Below are 22423 nucleotides of genomic sequence, written 5' to 3' on the forward strand. Positions count from 1 at the left end.
AATCCTTCAGGATTTTTTTTTATCCTTTGCCTGATCAGGCAAGAAGGGGTGACTAGGAAGATGGGAGGAAAAGAAAAGGCAACTGTTATTCCATACGATAAGAACCAAGTTGATTGCTATTTACTTCTAAAGATAAATATCTCTTACATTTCCTATATCCTGAAAAAAAAATAGGAATAATACTTTGCATTTACAGAACAGATAACTCATTTATTATGACTGTCACACAGAACAAGTGTCATCCTTATTTGGACAATTGAAAATTAAGGTGCTAGAGGATGGGTCTTCATAATTACAAGAATAAGGGCCAATCTGGATCCAAGTGTTCTGGATATTACCAGGTTCCATTTCTGCTCTGTCCTATGAAAAATACAATTAAGACAGTTGCTCTCTAAATACACAAGAATTGTCAGGGCAGTTAGTCCTAGTTACTAGTGTAGAAAACACTTAACCTTAAATGAAAATGCAGGTGTACTTCACTGTCAGAACTTCCTGTACTCTAATTCAGGAAATGAATTTATAGGTTCAGATCCATTTTCAGACATATTCCTTGCTATGCAGGCTTTTTGTAGTCTAACCAAAACTCAGAAATCAAATAAGTTCATTTAGCAAGAGTATTACTAGTAGGATATTTGTATTCTAAACTTTCTATCTTATTTTCTAGTCATATCGTGACCTAAAGGAAGTAACTCCCGAAGGGCTCCAGATGGTGAAGAAAAACTTTGAGTGGGTTGCAGAAAGAGTGGAGGTAAAACTTTTGTAGTAAACCCATGCTGTTTTGTGTTTTTCTCCAAGAAAATCTGCTTTAAAAAGGACAATAGGGGCATCTGGGTGGCTCAGTCAGTTGAGCATCTGACTCTTGATTTCAGCCCGAGTCATGATCTCAGGATCTCAGGGTCATGGAGTCAAAACCTACATCAGGCTCTCTATTCAGCGCAGGGTCTGCTTCCGATTCTTTCTCCCTCCCCCTGCTTGCATGTGCCCTCTAAATAAATAAATAAAATGTTTAAAAAAAATAAAAATGAGAAGGCGCAGTTTTTTTTTCCCCAGTTATTTCAGAGAGTGTGTGTGTGCACACATGCGTCCATGTGCGTGGAGGGAGAGCAAGAGGGAGAGAGATAATCGTGAAGCAGACGCCCCCCTGAGCAGAGGGCCTGACATAGGGACTGTAAGATCATGACTTGAGCTAAAATGGAGTCATCCACTCAACCAGTGAAGAGACCCAGGTGTCCTTTTCCCCAGTGGTTTAAAAAAAAGAACACCCTTAAGAAATGTACCACCTGAACTATCCTCAGTGACATACTGAAACCCCCTGTTGTTAAACTGGCCAGTACACTCCCAGATTCTATGGGGAGACCTAGAGTCCTGTCTCCTCCCTGCCCCTTACATTTCCTACCCACCTCTCCACTGCTGCTCCGCTACTCAGAGTTGTACTAGCATGGGCTCCATAAGTAGAGTTCAGAATTAGAACTCCATGTGCCATTTAAATGTCACTTTTAAGATTTATGGTATGGTATTGTCAGGGTGCCCGGGTGGCTCAGTCATGACGTAAAGCATCCAACTCGATTTTTGCTCAGGTCATGAGGTCATGGTCCTGGGATCAAGCCCTGTTCAGGCTCTGCACTCAGCGGCGATTATGCTTGAGATTCCCTTTCCCTCTGCCCTTCCGCCTGCTCCCCTGCGTGTTCTCCCTCCCCCTCAAATAAATCTTTTAGATTTATAGTATTATTACTATAATTCCATGAAAATTGAATGGGATTTATGGTTATGCAAGGGTCATAGCCAGTTTTCAAGACCTCATTTCCTTGGAAACATGTATTTTCAATTCTAAGCAACTAACTTAAAGAAGGTTTATAATATGATCTCTTTATTTTGGCGGATTATGCCTTAAAACCTCCATTAAACACAATGGACTAAAATCTTAGGATGAAATATTTTATATTATAGCTTCATGAGTATTAATTAGAAGGGTTGTGCATTTATCTTTCCTTTATATCATAATAATAAGTATAACTTACCTGATTAAAATTCTTATTACTCTTTAGGTCTTAATTATGAAGACTGCTTCCCTTTCCGTAAAGAGGTTATTTTGAAAAATGAATTATCATTTTGTCCTTTTTGTCTCTGTCTTGACTTTGGACTTTAAGAAAGAAAATATTCTGTCCAGTTATAATTTTACTCTATTATAGCTCTGTAAACTAATTATTCTTATGGTACTCAATTCTGTATTTGACGATTTTTCCTGTTTTCTTTTGCATATCCATGTTTTTCTTTTCTAGTTGCTTCTGAAATCAGAAAGCCAGTGCAGAGTTGTAGTATTGATGGGCTCAACTTCTGATCTCAGTCACTGTGAAAAAATAAAGAAGGCTTGTGGAAATTTTGGCATTCCATGTGAACTTCGGGTAACGTCTGCCCATAAAGGGCCAGATGAAACTCTGAGGATTAAAGCAGAATATGAAGGTAAATATCACATAACTAGAGTATTTCAGGATTTGCCAAAAAATTTTATGTTTGGACTAATAATGCTGAAAAAGAATTTGCCACAGTTCCAAAGTTCCAAAGTTTATTATACTTGCTTCCAAAGAGTGTAAGATGCTCTAGGCACTTAGAATGCCTCAGGGAAAAAGAATTGAAAATGCAGCATGGGTACACATGAAAATAATGCAGTGTTGTGTGTTGATGGCATTGAAGTTTTTTAAAAAAATGTTAAGAATGAATAAACAAAAGAGTAGAGGCCCCCACCCACCAAAAGAAAGTGAAACAGGGAAGGGAAATAAAGGCTAGAATGAGTTTTTATCTAATAAGAAGCCCCTGGAGTATTGTTTCTAATATGCTCCAACAGAAGATAGGCCCCACATCAATTTGGGAGGTCTGAGGTTGAAGCAGAGATCCTTTCAAGTATTTTTAGTGGTCAGCCTTTTCTAAGAGGTGGGTAGTTGAATGTGAAATTAAGGAATAATTTTAGAATTGGGTATTTAAAAGAAATGTCTTGCTGGGATAGTATTGATCTAAAATAACAGAGTCCTGGGAACAACCAAATGTTTCTCAACTGGGGAAAATGTTATCTGAGTTTTCTTTCTAAAGGTAATTGTTAATAGGAGCATAATTATTAAGGCTTTAGGTGGGGTGTTGAGGGGCTAGGGAACTGGGATAAGTTCCTAGACCTGTTTGTTAAAGTTATGAAAGCCTGAAAAGTGCAAATACATAAAATATCCAGAAAAGTGCAAATACATAAAATACTAGATTCCAGGTTAGAAATCTCTATGGTAAGAAACAAAGGAATAACTTAAAAATTTACCAAAGAATGAAATGTTTAAGAGATGTGTTAGAAAACATATTGAAGGGTCTTAAATATTTAGGTACTATATTATTGAATTGACCTTTCTTCATTGATAATGTGCCCCTGAACCTCTAGTCTCCATTAACAAGGTCTCCCTATACCTTGTGGGTTGAAGGACCCCAGGACAGACACTGGTTCAAGTAGTGTCATTCTTTGTTTCAGTGAGCCTAAGCACATCCTTTTAAGTAGGGCCTTTGAGCCATTCCCTCACTAATACTCTTGTGTCCTCTTTATACTATAGGTCTCAAACATGGCCAAACTTATTTTTGCTGCTTTGTTACTTAAGATACAATAAGTGGTGAAGTGAAATATATATTGAATATATATGCAATAATTGTGTCTTATTTATGCTTTTTCTGGAGACTACTAATAAAGGAACTGAAGGAGTTAAGACACATAGGCATTTTGTTTTAACCTATCTTAAAATCTACCTTCAATTCTATTATAAATGTGTTATTTCCCTAGGGGATGGCATTCCTACTGTATTTGTGGCAGTGGCAGGCAGAAGCAATGGTTTAGGACCAGTGATGTCCGGTAATACCGCATACCCAGTTATCAGCTGCCCTCCACTCACTCCAGACTGGGGAGCTCAGGATGTGTGGTCTTCTCTTCGACTACCCAGTGGTAAGATACATGAATTTTATTTTATTCTATTTTTTTAAAGATTTTTATTTATTTGAGAGAGAGAGCATATAAGCTGGGGCCGGGGAGGGTCAGAGGGAGAGGGAGAAGCAGACTCCCTACTGAGCAGGAAGCCCGATGCAGGGCTCAATCCCAGGACCCTGAGATCGTGACCTGAGCCAAACGCAGACCCTTAACCAGCGAGCCACCCAGGTGCCCCAGGATACATGAATTTTTAAAAATTGTTTATTAAAGGGGCACCTGAGTGGCTCAGTTGGTTTAACATCCAACTCTTGATTTCGGCTAAAGTCATGATCTCAAGGTTGTGAGATCAGACTCCATATTGGGCTCCGTGAAGAACGTAGAGCCTGCTTGGGATTCTCTTTCTCCCTTGCTTCTCCTCCCGCACCCCCCACCCACACACAGGCTGGCTTTCTCTCTTCCAAAAAAAAAAAGCTTGTTTATTGAAAAATTTCAAACATACAATAGTAGAGAGAGTAGCATGAAATCTTATGTACCTGTTATTCAGCTTCAACATTTAATATCTTATTATATCTGTAGCCCTTTTTGCTGGATTATTTTCAAGCACACAGCATTTTACACTTAAATATGCTTCTCTAAGCAATAAGAACTCTAGGTTTTATTATTTTATATTATTTTTTAAAGATTTTATTTATTTTTCGAGAGAGAGCACACAAGGAGGTAGAGCGGCAGGCAGAGCAGGCAGAGGGAGAAGCAGGCTCCCTGCTGAATAAGGAGCCCTATATGGGGCTTGATCCCAGGATCCCTGGATCATGACCTCAGCCCAAGGCAGACACTTAACAGACTGAACCACCCAGGAGTGCCATAACTCTAGTTTTTAAATCATAATCATGGGGGCACCTGGGTGGCTCAGTTGGTTAAGCGGCTGCCTTTGGCTCATGGCTCAGGTCATGATCCCTGGGTCCTGGGATTGCTGCGCCCCCCCCCCCCCGCCTGCTTCTCCCTCTCACTCTGCTGTTCCGACTTGTGTTCTCTCACTTATGCTCTCGTTCATTGTCTCTCAAATAAACTCTGTAAAAAGAAATCATAATCAGGATAGCATACTCACACTTAAGAAAAATTAATGGTAATTTTTTTTAAATCATCTAATTTTCAGTCCGTGTTCAAGCTTTCCTGATCATCTCATTTGTTTTTACAGTTGATTTGTTCAAATCAAAATGTAACACAGTCCTTACATTGCATTTAGTTGCGCTCTCTCTCCTAAGTCTCTTTTAATCCTCCTTTTTTCACTTTCATTTGTCCTGTAGAATTTTCCCCTTTTTGGATTTGGCTAATTACATTCCTGGATGATGTTTAACATGGTCTTCTATATTTTTTATAAACTGCTGGTGAAATCTGTAGATAAATCAAGTCCAGATTTGGGGCTCCCCTCCCAAGAATACATCATTCATGGTTTTGAGTTTTTTAAAATAAATGTTATTATGTTATTTCTGTAAAGGAAATGAAATTTTATTTCTATAAATCAGGGGACAGAATAAATAACATACAAATAAATCTTCTCAATTGAGCATTATCTCATAGAATAACAATATTGTGGTAGGCGCATCGTAGTCCAAGATAATTATCTGATCATCCAGTCCTGAAAATCCATGTTGTTTCAGTTAGACTTGATTGCTTCTTAAATGCCAAGCTTTTTTATTTTATTGTAAATCTGCTCTTGGGATGTGTCAAAAATGTTAAGAACTTGAGCCTTCCCGTCTGTTCAAGTATGGACTGGCTTCTCTCTAGGCCTGCTGTACTGTCATTATCTCAGAATTTCTCCTAACCATCATCCTGGACATCCATTTTGCCCTTCTCTAGTCTTAGATCTCCTGTTTCCTAGGTCCCATGTCTTCACCTTTCCTTGTTTACTCCTTAATTTGTTGGAGAGCATTCTTAGTGAACTTCCTGAGGAAGGGCTACAGATGGTAAACTTTTTGAGACCTCATACGTCTAAAACGTTTCCATCGTAGCCTCACACTCAATAATTTGGGAATGGAATTCTAGATTGAAAATTACTTTCCTTCAGAAATGCATCTTGAAGGCATTACTCTATTGTCTTCCAACTTCCAGAGTTACTGAAAACTGCAGTGCCTTTTTACCATTCTGATCCTAGGTCATTTGTGAATTTTGTTTTTTTCTGGAAACTTCTAGGATCTTTCTCTACCCGTGTTTCTTAAATTTCACAGAAATGTGTCTTGATGATTATTTTCACCTTGGGCTTTCGGTGGGCTGGTTAAACCTGGAACTCTGATTCTTTAGTCCTGAGAAATTTTCTTCAGTTACTTAATACTTTCCTTCCTCCTCCACTTTCTTTTCTCATTTTTTGGATTTACTATTAAAAATAGGAGCTTTGAGGCACCTCGGTGGCTCAGTGGGTTAAGCCTCTGCCTTCAGCTCAGATCATGATCTCAGGATCCTGGGATCCAGCCCCACATCAGGCTCTCTGCTCGGCAGGGTGCCTGCTTCCCTCTCTCTCTGCCTACTTGTGATCTCTCTCTGTCAAATAAATAAATAAAATCTTAAAAAAAATAAAAATAGGAGCTTTGTGTTTCTCTTTTCTCTTTCTCATCATTGCTATACTCTGGAACATTTCTCCAACCCTTCTTTTTTTTTTTTTTTTTTTTTTAAAGATTTTTTTTATTAATTTGACAGAGAGAAATCACAAGTAGATGGAGAGGCAGCCAGAGAGAGAGAGAGAGGGAAGCAGGCTCTCTGCTGAGCAGAGAGCCCGATGCGGGACTCGATCCCAGAACTCTGAGATCATGACCTGAGCCGAAGGCAGCGGCTTAACCCACTGAGCCACCCAGGCACCCTCTCCAACCCTTCTATTGAGTTTTTCATTCCAGTTATGGCATATTGAACTTTTAAGAGCTCTTTTTTTTCTTCTATGGTCTTCCCACCACCCCCCATCCTTTTCTTGTTTAATCTTTGCAATAATATCTTTTATCTCTCTGAAATTATTATAGTTTTTCTTTCATATTAGCTCCTTTTCTCACCTGTCTGGTGTCTGGTAATCCTTGGCTGTCTGTTCTTAAGAGTGAGGCACTATGGGGCGCCTGGGTGGCTCAGTGGATTAAGCCGCTGCCTTCGGCTCAGGTCATGATCTCAGGATCCTGGGATCGAGTCCCGCATCGGGCTCTCTGCTCAGCAGGGAGCCTGCTTCCCTCTCTCTCTCTGGCTGCCTCTCTGTCTACTTGTGATTTCTCTCTGTCAAATAAATAAATCTTTAAAAAAAAAAAAAAAAAAAAGAGTGAGGCAGTATAAAAAACCAGTTGCAAGGTCTGTGCAAGGGGATGGGACTTGTCAGAAGGGGGCTCCATGGCGCCTGGGTGACTCAGTTGCCTAAGTATTAGACTCTTGGTTTTGGCCTGGGTCAAGATCTCAGGATGGTGGGTTTGAGTCCCTTGTCAGGTTCTGTGCCCAGCAGGGAGTCTGCTTGAGATTCTCTCTCTCTGACCCCTTCCTCTCTAATATGCCCCTCTCTCTCTAAAAAAAAATGAATCTTTACCCCCCCCCCCCATAAAAAAAGCTCCACTGTTGGGTGATCTGGTAGAGTCGATCTTTGAATAACCCCTTACATGAATGTCATTTGATCTTTTCTCATGTGTGACTAGAATTATCCAGAGAATCTTTCTAGTCTCAGCCTCCTGACTGAGAAATAAACCTGACTGCCAGCATTCTGGAATCTGGTAATCTTAATACTTGTGTAAACTTCACCTCCTGTTTTCATTGTGGCATTGCTTGTCTCAGCTATGCCCTCCAGTCCAGAGAAGTCTGGACTAAAACCTGTTTTTCCCTTCATCAGAATTTATGACTCTGCTATGGTGCAGAAGGGGCAATTCCTCAGGTACAGAGAGTGGAGCAGGAGATTTGATAGCCTAACTGCTTCTTGACTTTAAAACCAGTTCCTCCTTTTTTAGCTGCATTTTCACCCCCGTGTCTCCCTTCAAAAGTATAGGGGAGGGGTGCCTGGGTGGCTCAGTGGGTTAAAGCCTCTGCCTTTGGCTCAGGTCATGATCTCAGGGTCCTGGGATCGAGCCCCACATCGGGCTCTCTGCTCAGCGGGGAGCCTGCTTCCTCCTCTCTCTCTGCCTGCCTCTGCCTACTTGTGATCTCTGTCTGTTCAAATAAATAAATAAAATCTTTAAAAAGAAAGTATAAGGGCCACGGATTGCCCAAACCTTTACATGGATTTTTTTTTTAAGATTTTATTTATTTATTTGTCAGAGAGAGAGAGAGAGGGAGAGAGAGAGAGAGCAACAGGCAGACAGAGCGGCAGGCAGAGGGAGAAGCAGGCTTCCTCCCAAGCTAGGAGCCCAATGTGGGACTAGATCCCAGGTCACTGGGATCATGACCTGAGCCGAAGGCAGCTGCTTAACTAACTGAGCCACCCAGGGTGTCCATTTACATGGATTTTTTAACATTGGTCACATTGCTTCTCCTGCTTCCAGTTTAGGATAAAATTTTCTTGGTCTACTTAGTTACCACTCCATTTCCTTTTCAGCTGACAAAAAGTAATCACTGTTCTCTCTTTGTTCTTACGTGTTTGTGTCTATTTTCTTTATTCCCTTTACTCCTGTTTTTATTTTTATTTTTTAAAGCTTTGGCAGATATCTTTAACTCAAGTATAGAAAAAAATAGGATACCATTAATAAAAATATATTTTACAGCTGAGCATATTTGATTTGTACTCAGTATACGTCCTGAACAAACGTAACATTCAGCTACTTAATGCTATCTTTATATAGTTTCAGGGATATACCTTGTGATTAATCCATCTTTAACTGGATCTTTAGCTGGACATCTGATTATATCAACTTCTCTAGTTAAAAATTTATTATGGCTATAAACGAAAGTATAAATTTATGCCACAGGAATAGTATAGGTATTCTCAGTGGAGTTTAGAAAAGGGAGAATGTGATGAGGAAAAATTTGGCAGTTTTTATCTAGTACTGTCCAAGGAGAGAGAGGGAACCTGGGAGATTTGTACATTCCAATCACTAGAATTGGGGATAATCTTTTAAGGAAAAGTTTTATAGTGGCCTTTATAAAGTCCTGAAAACTCTTTTTTTTATGGCATGCTCACTAGATAACCTAATTTTTTGCTAATTAAGCTTTCCTGATGTTAGAAGGGGAATCCTGAGCAGTGTAGGCACAGGTATTTCAGTTACTAGATAGAACCGTGTACCTAGAATATTACTGCTAACAGTTGACATCAGCTGTTTCATTCATCAAGTACTTACTATGCATAAGGCACTGCTCCAAGTTCTTTATCTATATTAACTTGTTGAATACTCCCATCTTAATAGATAAGGACACTAAGTTAACATTAAGTACCTTGACCAATATCACACAGTATGTGAGGGAGCTACATAAATTTATTAATATAAAGTAGTAAATTTGCCTTGTGATATATACTTGATTCTTACTGGAGGTAGTGGGAATCAAAGAGCCTGGTGAATTCCAAGAACATTGGGGAAATGGAGCTTTTGGATCTGTAAGCTAGGAGTACTTCACTCAAGTGACACAGGTATAATAGTACCAGGCTATAATAGAAAGTCTGCCTGAGTAAACGTGTGGCCCCCAAGGAAGTTACTTTCTTAGGTGCTATTAATATTGAATTTACTTAGAACCTGATATTTTGTAAAATTACTCTTTGCTTTTAACTTTTTTACTGCTTAAAGATGTTAGAATAGTTAAAGTGCAAAGACAAAAGTAGTGGCTAGAAAATTATAAAAAAAAAAAATACATACCTCAAGTTTATCCAAGAATAGGTGCTTCTGTCTACTTGATCCTTGTTTTATTTCTATTGCCTTTCATTAATGATTTAAAGGATTACAGTATATGAAAAGAACTTCAAAAAAGCTGAATTTCTTTGCAGATCAATTCAGTGCAAAAAAGTGATAGATGGGGTGCCTGGGTGGCTCAGTCATTAAGCGTCTGCCTTTGGCTCCGGTTATGATCCCAGGGTCCTGGCATCGGGCCCCACATAGGGCTCCCTGCTTGGCAAATCTGCTCCTCTCTCTCCCTCTGCATGCTGCTCCCCCTGCTATGCGTGCTTGCTCGCGTGAGCTCTCTGTCAAATAAATAAATAAAAACTTTTTAAAAAAAATAGTGATAGCTGTATATAAGATACGGGTTCGTGGTAGAGAAATATTACTTAATGCTCTTAATAATCACTTTACCACTCCAGTAGTAGAGATGGAACTCCTTTTGCAGATCCTACTTTAGACAAGGATGATACAGTAGCTTTTTATTGTTTTTGATCAGCAGGACTTTTCTGAGCATAAAATAGTTTACTGGGGCCCCTGGCTGGCTCAGGTGGTAGAGTATGGGACCGTTGATCTGAGGGCCCCATGTTGGGTGTAGAGATTTTTTTTTTTAAGTTTACTTAAAAAAGTTTACTAAGTGCTCTTTTCATTATTAATTAACAGGTTAATATTCTGTCTTTTCCTTTCTGAACCAATAGGTCTTGGCTGTTCAACCATACTTTCTCCAGAAGGATCAGCTCAGTTTGCTGCTCAGATATTTGGATTAAACAACCATTTGGTATGGGCTAAGCTGCGAGCAAGTATATTGAACACATGGATTTCCTTGAAGCAGGCTGACAAGAAAATCCGAGAGGGCAATTTGTAAAACATTGCTTCTTTTTTTATTTTTTTTTTTTTTTAAGAAAAACTTTACATTTCTTGTTTAGTTTCAGAAAAAGATCAAGGTGAAAGTTTTTAAATCAAAACAATAAAATTTACTAGTGAATAAGTGCTTCTCTAGATTGATGGATCAGTAGACTCTATGGACATATTAATATTTCTTTATAGGAAGTGAAATTACTATAAGGACACTTTTAAAATCTCTTAGCTACTGTATGGTCACAAGTAGTTAACCAATACATTTCTTAATTGCTAATAATGTCCTATTATAGAGCTCTAAACTACTATTTGACCATCTGTATCTCAACCCGTAAGTTCTAAAAAGTTAAAATGTTTGTATCTTAGAGAGATAAGAGCAATATAGTCCTCTTTTACATTATGATCTTTACAAAATCCTAAGGGTGTGGTGTTTTATTTGCAGTCAGTATCTCAAAATAGATGTGTATTTATCCCCACCTATAGACCAAGATGCTGTTTTGTTCTGCATTTATTTGTTTGTTTAGAGTTGATATGGGTATTGGGAGTAGGGAAGACACATGAAATAAGATGAAGGGATACTGTGGAAACCATAAATAGGAGCCTTTTCCGAGAGCTTCTCTGATGGATGTCAGGGCAATTTCCCACGGAGAAAAAAAAAAGGTACAGTCATCTTTGTCATTCCAGATGAAAGAATTGGTAAATCTTACTTAGCTATAATGGGTACCTCTGTGGATCATAAAATTCTTTTAATTCTGATAATACATGTTTTAGCAAAACTAACAGTCCTCAGCCTACCACAATTTTCCAAAATTGGAATCTCCTAGTTGATAACCATACTAGTTTCTTTCTTATAACAGCGTAAGTGTGGGCAGGGTACCCAGTAAGATTCACCTCTAAAAGAGCGATTGTTACCAAGAGGTGTTAATAGTTCATCATCAATCTATAAATCATGTTTGGAAATCACTGAGGACTTTTTTTATAGATCACTAAACTCTAATCTGAATGTCTATGAACCCCTTAAACTACCATGTAGAATTTTATGTATGTGTTTGCTTTTGTGGAAAGGGGGCAATCATGGTCTTTATCCAAGGGATTAAAAATGTTAAGAATCTGTGCTGTAGGGATGCCTGGGTGGTTAATTTGGTTAAGTGTCTGCCTTCAGCTCAGGCAGTGATCCCAGCGTCCTGGCATTGAGTCCTGTATCAGGCTCCTTGCTCAGCAGGGAAACCGCTTCTCCCTCGGCCTGCTGCTCCCCCTGCTTGTGCTCACTCTGCCTCTTTTTCTCTGACAAATAAATAAAATCTTTAAAAAAAAACAAAACAAAACACTGTGGTTGTGTGAAAAAAAAACTCTGCTGATGAAATTTTGACAAGATCCTTGCCACTGTCTTACACTGTCCACACCTTTTCACCTTCCTCTGAACTGTTAACAAGCTACTACCTCTTTTATTACTTCTTTTACCTCATCTCGTGGGGCTGGGTATGATTGTTCAAACCATTTGCTTCTTGGACTAGACACCAAGATATTCCAGCCCTAATACTGGTATTTTTCTTATATTATCCTTTCCCTTTAAGTACTGATGTTTCTTCTGTTGAGTCTCTACATTACTTGGAAGTAATCGTTGGAGTAACTCCTTCAGCTAAAACTAGCATTACTGACTCCTGAGTCTGTGTTTGTAGACTGGTATTTTGAACTGTACATTTCTCTCTCTGTTTGAATGCTCCAAACTTACTTCATCTGCCATCCAGCCTGTTAACTGGCTATATACTCTGTCCCAAACCAGAAGTGTTATTTCATCCTAATGTTTCTCTCTGACATCTCACATCTCACTTACTACAGAGTTCTGAATTTATCCAGTTTACCCATCCTCTGTACAAAAGCCTCAAGTGGGGGTCAAATTCTACATTATAGGACCGATCTAGGTGGTCTGCATTTTCAACATTTTGAAGTTGTCCAGGGACCTACAACATAAACTGTTAACATTTCTTTTGCAACACAGACTGCTTTGGAGATATGAATGCCCTTGACACTCTCCCTAGAGAATTGCACTCAAAATTTACTAACAGATTCCATTAGTTTCTGCATTCCCTTGAAGCCTATCCATGGTTTGTAGTTTAAGAATCATTGGTGCAGGGGCACCTGGGTGGCTCAGTGGGTTAAAGCCTCTGCCTTCGGCTCAGGTCTTGATCCCAGGCTCCTGGGATTGAGTTCCGTGTCGGGCTTTCTGCTCAGTGGGAAGCCTGCTTCTCTTCTCTCTCTCTGCCTACTTGTGTCTGTCAAATAAAATAAATAAAATCTTTAAAAAAAAATAAAAAAGAACCATTGGTGCAACCCATCAAGCGAACATGATTTCCTTATAATTTTTGGACTATCACTTATCTGTACTTTTAATCTTTTTTTTTTCCTTTTCCTTAATTTTTAGTTTTAGTTTATAAATTCTAGTTAGTTCACATGGAGTGCGCTATTGGTTTTGGGAGCAGAATTCAGTCATTCATTACTTAAATACGACACCCAGTGCACAAGATAACAAGTGTCCTCCGTAATACCTATCACCCATTTAGCCCATCCCTAACCCAGGTCCTCCATCAACCCTCAGTTTTTTCTCTGTCATTAAGAGTTATGGGGATGAGGAAGGTTTTTGCAAAGAATAGAGCAATGATGTAAAAGCAAGCCATGCAAAAATGTGGCAAAGTTCGCAGACTAGGTGCGGGAAGGAAAACAGCTCTGCCTTTTTGAGGTTCTCACAACATGCCACTATTGCTGGAGCTCTGGTGAGCAAAGGTAAGAATGGAAGAGGATGTAAGCAAAGGCTAGATCACTTAGGACCTACAGGCCACACTGAAGCGTGAAAGAAAGAAAAACCACTGGAAAGTTTGAGTAGGGGTATGACATGACCTATTTAACATGTTTTTATTTTTTTATTTTTTTTTTTTTTAAGATTTTATTTATTTATCTGACAGAGATCACAAGTAGGCAGAGAGAGAAGGAAGCAGGCTCCCCGCTGAGCAGAGAGCCTGATGCGGGTCTCGATTCCAGGACCCTGGGATCAGGACCTGAGCCGAAGGCAGAGGCTTAACCCACTGAGCCACCCAGGGGCCCCTATTTAACATGTTTTTAAAGTTCCTGGCTATTGTGTGGACAAGCAAGGAGATTGGTTAAGGATCTATTACAAGTCCAGGTGGAGGATGATGTGACCTTCAGTAAATTACTTTTTTTTTTTTTAATGCCTCTACTTCCAAGTGTAAAATAAGACTAAGAATACTCCCTCCCTCATACTGTTACGAGAACTAAATGAGTCAACATATGTAAAGTATATCCTGACACATGAATATGTTATGTAATATCCTGTTCAGTAAACTGTAGAAGATGGTATGAGTGGAACTGATTTGCCATGAAAATCACCTTGAATTTAATATTCTCTTCAGTTGATTTCATTTCTAAACTGGAAAAAAGGACAAAATCAGCATAATATGGCTTATCCACACATCTTCAGCCCAACAGTTCTTGGGAAGTCAGAGTGAATTTTTTTTTTTTTTTTTTTTTTTTGACAGCACAAAGGTGGAATAGCAGGCAGAGGGAGAGGAAGAAGAAGGCTCCCTGCTGAGTAAGGAGCCTGACACGGGCCTAATCCCAGGACCCTGGGATCATGACCTGAGCTGAAGGCAGTTGCTTAACCAACTGAGCCACCCAGGTGCCCCAGGAGTGAAAATACTTAATGGTGCTTTTTCCACCAACTCCATGACCTCAAAATACTTGGCATGGAGTTGTTCACTTAGCATTGTGGTACAGTGAAAACAGCAGTAGAATGGAAATGAAAAGATTCCACTGGGCACATTACTGTGAGCTTCATTTGTAAGGTACAACTAAATATGTTTTCTGCCTGCTTCACAGAGTGGATAAAATGACAAGATACTGTACACGGAAGCTTCTCAGAAATCAAAAGTAGCTAAATCTATGGTGCAAAAAAGTAAGGATTTGAGTACCAGTTATGTGCAAGATCCTGGGGATGCAGCAATGAACGAGATCCAATTTCTGCCCTCAATTTTGGAGTCTTTCAGGGGCAGACAATTTCAAAACACTACATTGTCTTAATATGGAGTAATGGTCAGGGATTCTGAGTACACAAAGAAGGGAGGAATTTAAAAAACAAATATATATTGTGAATGAATGTACTCTTTGTATACAGAGTTGTCTTATCTTTTTAATTGTATCCCTAGCCACCAATATATTCCAGATGCCAACACATATGAAGTATTTAGTAAGTATTTGTTGAGTGAATAAATGTGCGAATTCCCATAGGTACCCACACATAACTAAATGTCAAAGGAGTATTACATGCAAGGGGACTAGGGAGTAACAGAAGACCTATGTGGGTTGGGGAGATAGAAAGTAGAGGCCAGGGGCACCAGGCTGGCTCAGTGGGTTAAAGCCTTCGGCTCAGGTCATTGATCCCAGGGTTCTGGGATCGAGCTCTGCGTTGGGCTCTCTGTTCAGCCGGGAGCCCACTTCCTCCTCTCTCTCTGTTTCTCTGCCTATTTGTGATCTGTCTGTCAAATAAATAAATAAAAATCTTAAAAAAAAAAAAAAAAAAGTAGAGGCCAAGCCACAAAGGATGTTACATGATAGGCTTTTAGATATCTTGAGGGTAGAAGAATGGCATCAGATAAACTATTTGTTTTAAAGATTTTATTTATTTATTTGACAGAGATATAAAGCACAAGTAGGCAGAGCAGCAGGAAGAGGGAGAGGGAGAAGCAGACTTTTCACTAAGCAGGGAGCCCGATGTGGGACTTAATCCCAGGACCCTGGGATCATAACCTGAGCCTAAGGCAGCCACTTAACCAACTGAGCCACCCAGGTGCCCCAGATAAATTCTTTAAAAGACCACTCAGGAAGACTCGTCTCAAAAATGGCAGATTAAAAAAAAAAGAGAGAGAGATAAAATCCATATACTTATATCCTGTTTGCAACAAAACCTGATGAAAATGACATAAGCAATACAACCATAGGAGTCCATACCAGAATTCTGAGGAATTTCTGGAAGCTACATACAGTATGGGATCAAGCCTGAAGCAGAAACTAAAACTGAATTCTTTTATAAAGTCAGTCTTCTGAGAACAGGATAACCACTAAGGTTGTGGTTTTTAATCTCGGGTGGAGTGGGGCTGTTGCATAAAAACACCTTTGAAGAATCCAGTGAAAACTATAGAACTGTTCCTCAGAAAAAATTACACATTTTGTGAACTTCCTTGCCCTCCTGAAATCTGGGCATAATTAGCTTAAAATCTCTGACAGTTCCACAATGAAAGTTCACAACTCTTTCCATGATTTTTACTAATTCACAGAGATTATTTTCTCCTGAGACAGAGTTCATTAGACCAGCAGTGCTTTACATTATACTGTATCGATTAGACATGAAACGTACCAGGTACCACTGGACACAACTAGGAGCTGGACATACTTTCTACCCTGAAGGAACTCAGATTAGGGAAGAAATAAGCAAAAACTCCTGTTAAAAAGTTGAGTACCCGGACGCCTGGGTGGCTCAGCTGGTTAAGCAGCTGCCTTCGGCTCAGGTCATGATGTCAGAGTCCTGGGATGGAGTCCCACATCAGGCTCCTTGCCCTGCAGGGAGCCTGCTTCTCCCTCTGCCTCTGCCTACCACTGTCTACCTGTGCTCGCGCGCTCTCTCTAACAAATAAATAAATAAAGTATAAAAAAAAAAAGTTGAGTACCAACTATGTGCCAGGCAGTGTACTAGATCCCAAAGATACTGTGGTAAAGGTAAATGTGGTTCCTGTCCTCATGAAAATGATATCCATATAAAGATATAGGCTTCAAACGATGAGTGCTCAGAAGTACAGAGCTGTATCAGAGAATGACGGGGAATGTTGCCTAGTTTGCAAGATCAAAGAAGTACTTTTTAAAATCTGGAAGCAGGTACAGAAATACTGAAGGATAAAAAGAATAGGATGCTGGGAAAGAGAGAGCAAGTGGCAGGAGTTAGTGGATTTTGACAGTATTTGGGTCCGCAGGGGCATTCAATAAAATGCCCTCTCGTTTTTAAGAGCACTCAACAGAACAAACTCAAACGGAACAAACTCGGTTCCGACACTCAAATATATCTTGATATTTAAGCGCTTACAAAAACCCTAAAACTCCTATGTCTTTGTCTTGAGTGCCAGCACATGCTAGGATGCATGAGGTATATGTTATGCCCAGAACAATAATAATATTTTCCCTATTCTACAGTCGGGAAAACTGGGACTCTTGGATAAGTAACTTGCTCACAAGAGTCGCAGAGCCAGAAACTGAGCCCTGGCATTCTCATCCCTTACACATCATCCTTTGGCCTTACTGCCGACTGTTCCTGAACTGGAGCTCACAGCGCAGCCAAGGGGGTTTCGTCAAAGGTGCTTTGCACTTGTTCGTTCTTTTTCTTCTTCTGTGCCTTTCCTCATATTCGCTTCTCTGCTAGAATTTTATTCAGACCCTACCCTAGGTTTTCCTAAACCGCCTTTTAACGATCCTTTTCAAATATAATTCCTCTTTGAAGGAATTTCTCCAGCAGCAAAGAGAAGCCGTTTCTCTCCCCACTCTCCTTCAAAGGACTCCCTAAGGTTTCTAGCTAGTACTTGTACCACCCTATAGACCGCTTATTCTCTTCCCTAGATCGTCATTCGGCTGCGTCCGCCTCCCTCGTGGGATACGGACGCTGCCTCGCCAGCTGCTGTAGCCCCAGAAACGCAGGCTGCTTTGAGCCAAAACTGTCTGGTGAACCCCCTCTCAACCCCTTCCGGGGTCCGACACCTCGTTCCTTCCTACCAGCTTCAGGTAAGGTGTTTCAATTCTTTCTATCCACGCACATTTCTAGCGAAGACGGCTAAGATTCCGATCTCCAACACTTACTCAGGGATAGCAACGCTTCCGAATCCAAGACGCTTAGCAACCACCGGCTTCCTCCTCCGCTTGGCCGCCTCCGAGATCCTCTTCCGGGGCAGAGGTCGCCCCGCCCCGCCCCTCCCCGCGTCTCCTCCAAGATGGCGAGCGGCAGCGGCGGGGGGGTTTCGGTGTCTGCGCTTTGGGGTGAAGTAAACCGTTATGGCCAGAACGGTGACTTCACGCGCGCTCTTAAGACCGTCAACAAGAGTAAGTGCTGGGGCGGGCCCAGGCCGCAGGGAGGTTGCGGCCTCCTTCCGGCGGACGCGACCACCTCGGAGCAGACGCGGGGATCGGAGATCCCGTCGGCGGCGGCGCGGGGGTCCGAACACCTGGCGGGCGCGGGTTGCGGCCCCTCTGCTCCACCTCATCAGCCCCGGACCCAGGGTTGCTTAGAGCCACGTGTACTTCCCTCTTCACCCTTCGCGGGGTAGCGAGGGTGGAATTTAAAGAGACCGCAACTCCATGCGCCTTTTTTGAAACTGTTTTCTTACTCGACTCCTCCGTTTTTACTCCTTAATTCGCAAATATGTCACATCACCACCTTTTCTCCATCCTTTTAGAAGAGCGATCAAGACAGTATTGCTGAGGGAGCTTGTTCTCTAGGGCCGCATCGCAGGGAGGAATCGGCTAGGGACACGTAGTTTTGAAGCTGGAGCTGACAAGGTGGGAGCTGTACAGATTGAGGGGAGAGGGGAGAGGGCTGGATATGGATGTTGGGCCTGCCACTCTCCTAGATAAAATCTCTCCCCGGTGTCATTAGGTCAGAGGATGTGTGAGTGAAAGCATTAACATTCGAAGTAACGTCGGAAGAAAAGTTTGGCCTGTTTTCTGGTTTGTTTTTCCGTTTTGGGTTTTTGTTTTTTGATTGTTTGTTTTTGCCCTGTAACTAATAATCTTAAGTCAGCTGCCTTTGATGTGAGGTTTACTTATGATATTCATGTATCCTTTACTGTGTAATTGCAGTAAGGCCGTGCTTTTTAATGCTCTCTGCCATGGTAAATTCTTTACTGAAGATGCAGCCTGTGTTTGGTAGATTTGAAAAAGTGATTACAAAGACAGGGTTTGGCTCTTTAAAGCAGTAACATACAAAGTATGTCAGTAGCATACATGATTGTATAATTTTCAGTGTCCTATTAATGTAAAAAGAAGTGATTGTGCCACAGTGCACTTTCGATGATTTCAGACAGTAAGGAAACTGATTAAGGAACTGATTAGAGTTAATTTGATTCCTAAACTTGTTTTGAATTAGCTTTAGCCTTTGGCTAAACCTGCAACCAGTACTATTGAGTAGCAGTGTAGTGAGTATTTTGCAGAAATTATTTAATCACGGTTTTGTTTTGTTTTTTCAGTTTGTTGATCAATAATTCTCTTAATCGGTGAAAATTTTTATGATTCTTACACAGAATTGGGTTTCTAACATTGTCCAGGGGCAAGGAGGGTGATTGGGGTCATTTTGACACTAAACAGCTGTTTAGCTTTGAAACTTTGCAACCTGAGTCTTTCCTTGTCTTCTTTTGGTCTGTCGTCTTATGTGAAAAGGGAAATTTTGAAAGGTTTTTGGAAGTACTGCCAGCAAAATAAGTGGCATTTGTATACTTTACAACTTAAAAATTTTTACTAAAGTATTTTCATTTAATCTTGTTAATAAACTTTCATACTCGTTTTGTAGAACAGAAAACTAACATTTGGCAGTGAAATGATTTGCCCATGACTTAAAGACACTAATAACAAGCTTGTATTCAAAACTGAGTCATTTTTGCTTCCAAATTCTACATGAACTTTTTTCTTTCTTGGTGAACTTACTTCTTTCGATTGGTGAAATGTATGGGATGTAGCATGTGTCCTAAGGTGAAAAAACTGGAGAAAAATAGGTTCTTAGTTCTTTATGTCATTATTTAAAATTTTCTTTTTGCTACATGCATCTTGGGAATCTATCTCATTGGAAATCTTACTAAATTATAACGGCCCTTTTGCCACTTCCTAAGTTAAAAATGAAGATGGGTCATTTTCTTTAATGCTGCAACTAATTGTTGTTGCTGCTATACAATTAGAAATGTAGCTTCTTGAGGTAGTGGGTGGGAAATTTTAGTAAAACTGTGAGAAGGAAATGGATTTTAAATTTGTTTTCCTAAAATTTTTTTCTAGTACTGCAGATCAACAAGGATGATGTAACTGCCCTACACTGTAAAGTGGTATGCCTTATCCAAAATGGAAGTTTCAAGGAAGCCTTGAATGTCATCAATACTCACACTAAAGTGTTAGCCAAGTAAGTGATTCAGTTAGTTGTTTGTGCAGTTATTAGAAATATGGTTACCATAGCTATAACCATTTCCATGTTATTTCTTTTTTCCTCACTATTCAGTGATTTTTCATTCCTTTTTTGCTTGGTAGAAGTATTTCTGAATCTGGAAGGAGCAGTAGTATCTTCTTTTCTGCTTTAGGGAGCCTTTTTCTTTATCTCTGTCTTCCCTTTGAACCACTAAGAAGCAAGTAAACTGCTGAAGGATATGGGTCAGAAATGTAATGAATTTTTGAAGGATATAAGGAGAACAATTCAGAAGTTTAATTAAAAAGTCAGAAAGGGGGATGCCTGGGTGGCTCAGTTGGTTAAGCAGCTGCCTTTAGCTCAGGTCATGATCCCAGCGGCGTGGGATCGAGTCCCACATAGGGCTCCTTGCTCGGCAGGGAGCCTGCTTCTCCCTCTGCCTCTGCCTGCCACTCTGTCTGCCCGTGCTCACTCACTCTCTCTCCCTCTCTCTCTCTGACAAATAAATAAATAAAATCTTAAAAAAAAAAAAAAGTCAGGGTGGAACATGTAGGGTAGGATGTGTAAGTAGAGGCCTTTAGAATGGTATGGCAGTATATAAGTGTATATATATATACATATACACATATACACTTATATATGTATATAATATATATATGTATATATACATACACACATACATTTATCAGTATATAAGTCAGGTATAGCCTGACCTTTGTGCTTACCTCCTTTGAGAATTATTGAGGTGACTATGATTTTAGGTCAAAATCGTTTGGTGTCAGAGTTCTTTTTTTTTTTTTTTTAAGATTTTATTTATTTATTTGACAGAGAGAGATCACAAGTAGGCATAGAGGCAGGCAGAGAGAGAGGGAAGCAGGCTCCCCGCTGAGCAGAGAACCCGATGCGGGACTCGATCCCAGGACCCTGAGATCATGACCTGAGCCAAAGGCAGCGGCTTAACCCACTGAGCCACCCAGGCGCCCCATGTGTCAGGGTTCTTTAGCAGTCTTTAGAATATCTCAGATTTGCTGTTGTTAATCTTTTTTATTTATTTAATTTCTCATTTCATGAAATGTGAACTTATATTCTAAATTTTTACTGTAATTTGATTTTTATTTACAGTTATGTCTAATTCCCCAAAAGAAATATGTATAAAATAAAGTTTTGGGGGGTGCCTGGGTGGCTCAGTGGTTTAAAGCCTCTACCTTCAGCTCAGGTCATGATCCCAGGGTCCTGAGATTGAGCCCCGCATCAGGCTCTCTGCTCGCTGGGGTGCCTGCTTCCCTTCCCCTGTTCTGCCTGAGTCTCTGCCTACTTGTGATCTGTTTCTGTCAAATAAATAAATAAAATCTTGGGCACCTGGGTGGCTCAGTGGGTTGGGCCTCTGCCTTCCTCTCAGGTCATGATCCCAGGGTCCTGGGATCGAGTCCCAGGTTGGGCTCTGCTCAGTGGGGAGCCTGCTTCTCCCTCTCTCTCTCTGCATGCCTCTCTGCCTACTTGTGATCTCTCTCTGTCAAGTGAATAAATAAAATCTTTGGGAGAAAAAAATAAATAAAATCTTAAAAAAAATAAAGTTTTTGGCAACATATTTACTCTTTAGTGAAATACTGGGTTATAAAGTTGACACGAGCATCTCAGGGATTGGGGTACCAACCTTCTACACAGTTGAAAATCTTTGTATGACTTTAGACTCCCCAAAAACTGTACTGATAGCCTACTATTGACTAGAGGCCTAACAGATGACATAAATAGTTGATTAACGTGTATTTTTATGTTATATGTATTACATACTATATTTTTAGGTTAAAGTAAGCTAGAGGAAAGAAAATGATATTAAAATCATAAGAGAAAATATATCTAAGGTGCTATACTATATTTATTCGAAAAAATCCACAAATCAGTGGACTTAGGCAGTTCAAACCCATATTCAAATGGCAACAACTATATAGTATACTTTTTGTATAAGAAAAGGAGGTTATAAGAATTTATATATGTATTTTCCTCTACTTGCAGAAACAAACACTAGATAGAGAAACCGTGAATAAAAGTCACTTATAGGGGCACCTGGGTGGCTCAGTGGGTTAAGCCGCTGCCTTCGGCTCAGGTCATGATCTCAGGGTCCTGGGATCAAGTCCCGCATCAGGCTCTCTGCTCAGCAGGGAGCCTGCTTCCTCCTCTCTCTCTCTGCCTGCCTCTATGCCTACTTGTGATCTCTCTCTGTCAAATAAATAAATAAAAAATCTTAAAAAAAAAAAAAAGTCACTTATAGGGGTGCCTGGGTGCCTCAGTTTTTAATGACTTCAGCTCAGGTCATGTTCCCAGATCCTGGGATTGAGCACCACATCCAGGAGCCTGCTTCTCCCTCTCCCTGCTACTCCCCGCACTTGTGCTCTCTCTCCCTCTGTCAAATAAATGAATAAAATCTTTAAAAATAAGCAAACAGGGGAGCCTGGGTGGCTCAGTCATTAAGCGTCTGCCTTCAGCTCAGGTCATGATTCCAGAGTTCTGGTATCGAGCCCCGTATCAGGCTCCCTGCTTGGGCTCCCTTCTTGGCGGGAAGCCTGTTGTGTTCCCTCTCTTGCTGTGTCTCCCTCTGTCAAA

At 40.3% G+C, this 22423-nt stretch overlaps 2 protein-coding genes and 1 long non-coding RNA gene across 10 annotated transcripts in view; 2 read left to right on the plus strand and 1 right to left on the minus strand.

Annotated features, from left to right (window-relative positions):
- PAICS (phosphoribosylaminoimidazole carboxylase and phosphoribosylaminoimidazolesuccinocarboxamide synthase) overlaps window positions 1-10755 on the plus strand; it is a 46112-nt gene extending 35357 nt beyond the window's left edge. For all 7 annotated transcript variants that reach the window (XM_059384400.1, XM_059384417.1, XM_059384428.1 and 4 more), the window contains 4 exons: window positions 665-748; window positions 2280-2460; window positions 3806-3964; window positions 10455-10755. In XM_059384400.1, the coding sequence (XP_059240383.1) occupies window positions 665-748; window positions 2280-2460; window positions 3806-3964; window positions 10455-10621 (591 nt within the window). In that variant the 3' untranslated portion in view covers window positions 10622-10755. The remainder of the gene's footprint in view (window positions 1-664; window positions 749-2279; window positions 2461-3805; window positions 3965-10454) is intronic.
- LOC132006587 (uncharacterized) lies at window positions 115-17610 on the minus strand. Of its 2 annotated transcripts, none has more exons than XR_009401145.1 (3): window positions 17524-17610; window positions 9739-10061; window positions 115-360 (listed from the first exon to the last, which is right to left on the minus strand). It is a non-coding gene; the product is annotated as an uncharacterized LOC132006587 (long non-coding RNA). The 2 variants fall into 2 exon arrangements; XR_009401146.1 differs by lacking the exon at window positions 115-360 and adding an exon at window positions 6046-7209.
- SRP72 (signal recognition particle 72) overlaps window positions 17611-22423 on the plus strand; it is a 31364-nt gene continuing 26551 nt past the window's right edge. Inside the window, exons 1-2 of the mRNA XM_059384458.1 lie at window positions 17611-17763; window positions 19702-19822. Coding sequence (XP_059240441.1) covers window positions 17655-17763; window positions 19702-19822 — 230 coding nt within the window. The 5' untranslated portion in view covers window positions 17611-17654. The remainder of the gene's footprint in view (window positions 17764-19701; window positions 19823-22423) is intronic.

Source organism: Mustela nigripes, chromosome 1 (genome assembly GCF_022355385.1).
Source record: "Mustela nigripes isolate SB6536 chromosome 1, MUSNIG.SB6536, whole genome shotgun sequence".
Taxonomy (NCBI): Eukaryota; Metazoa; Chordata; class Mammalia; order Carnivora; family Mustelidae; genus Mustela; species Mustela nigripes.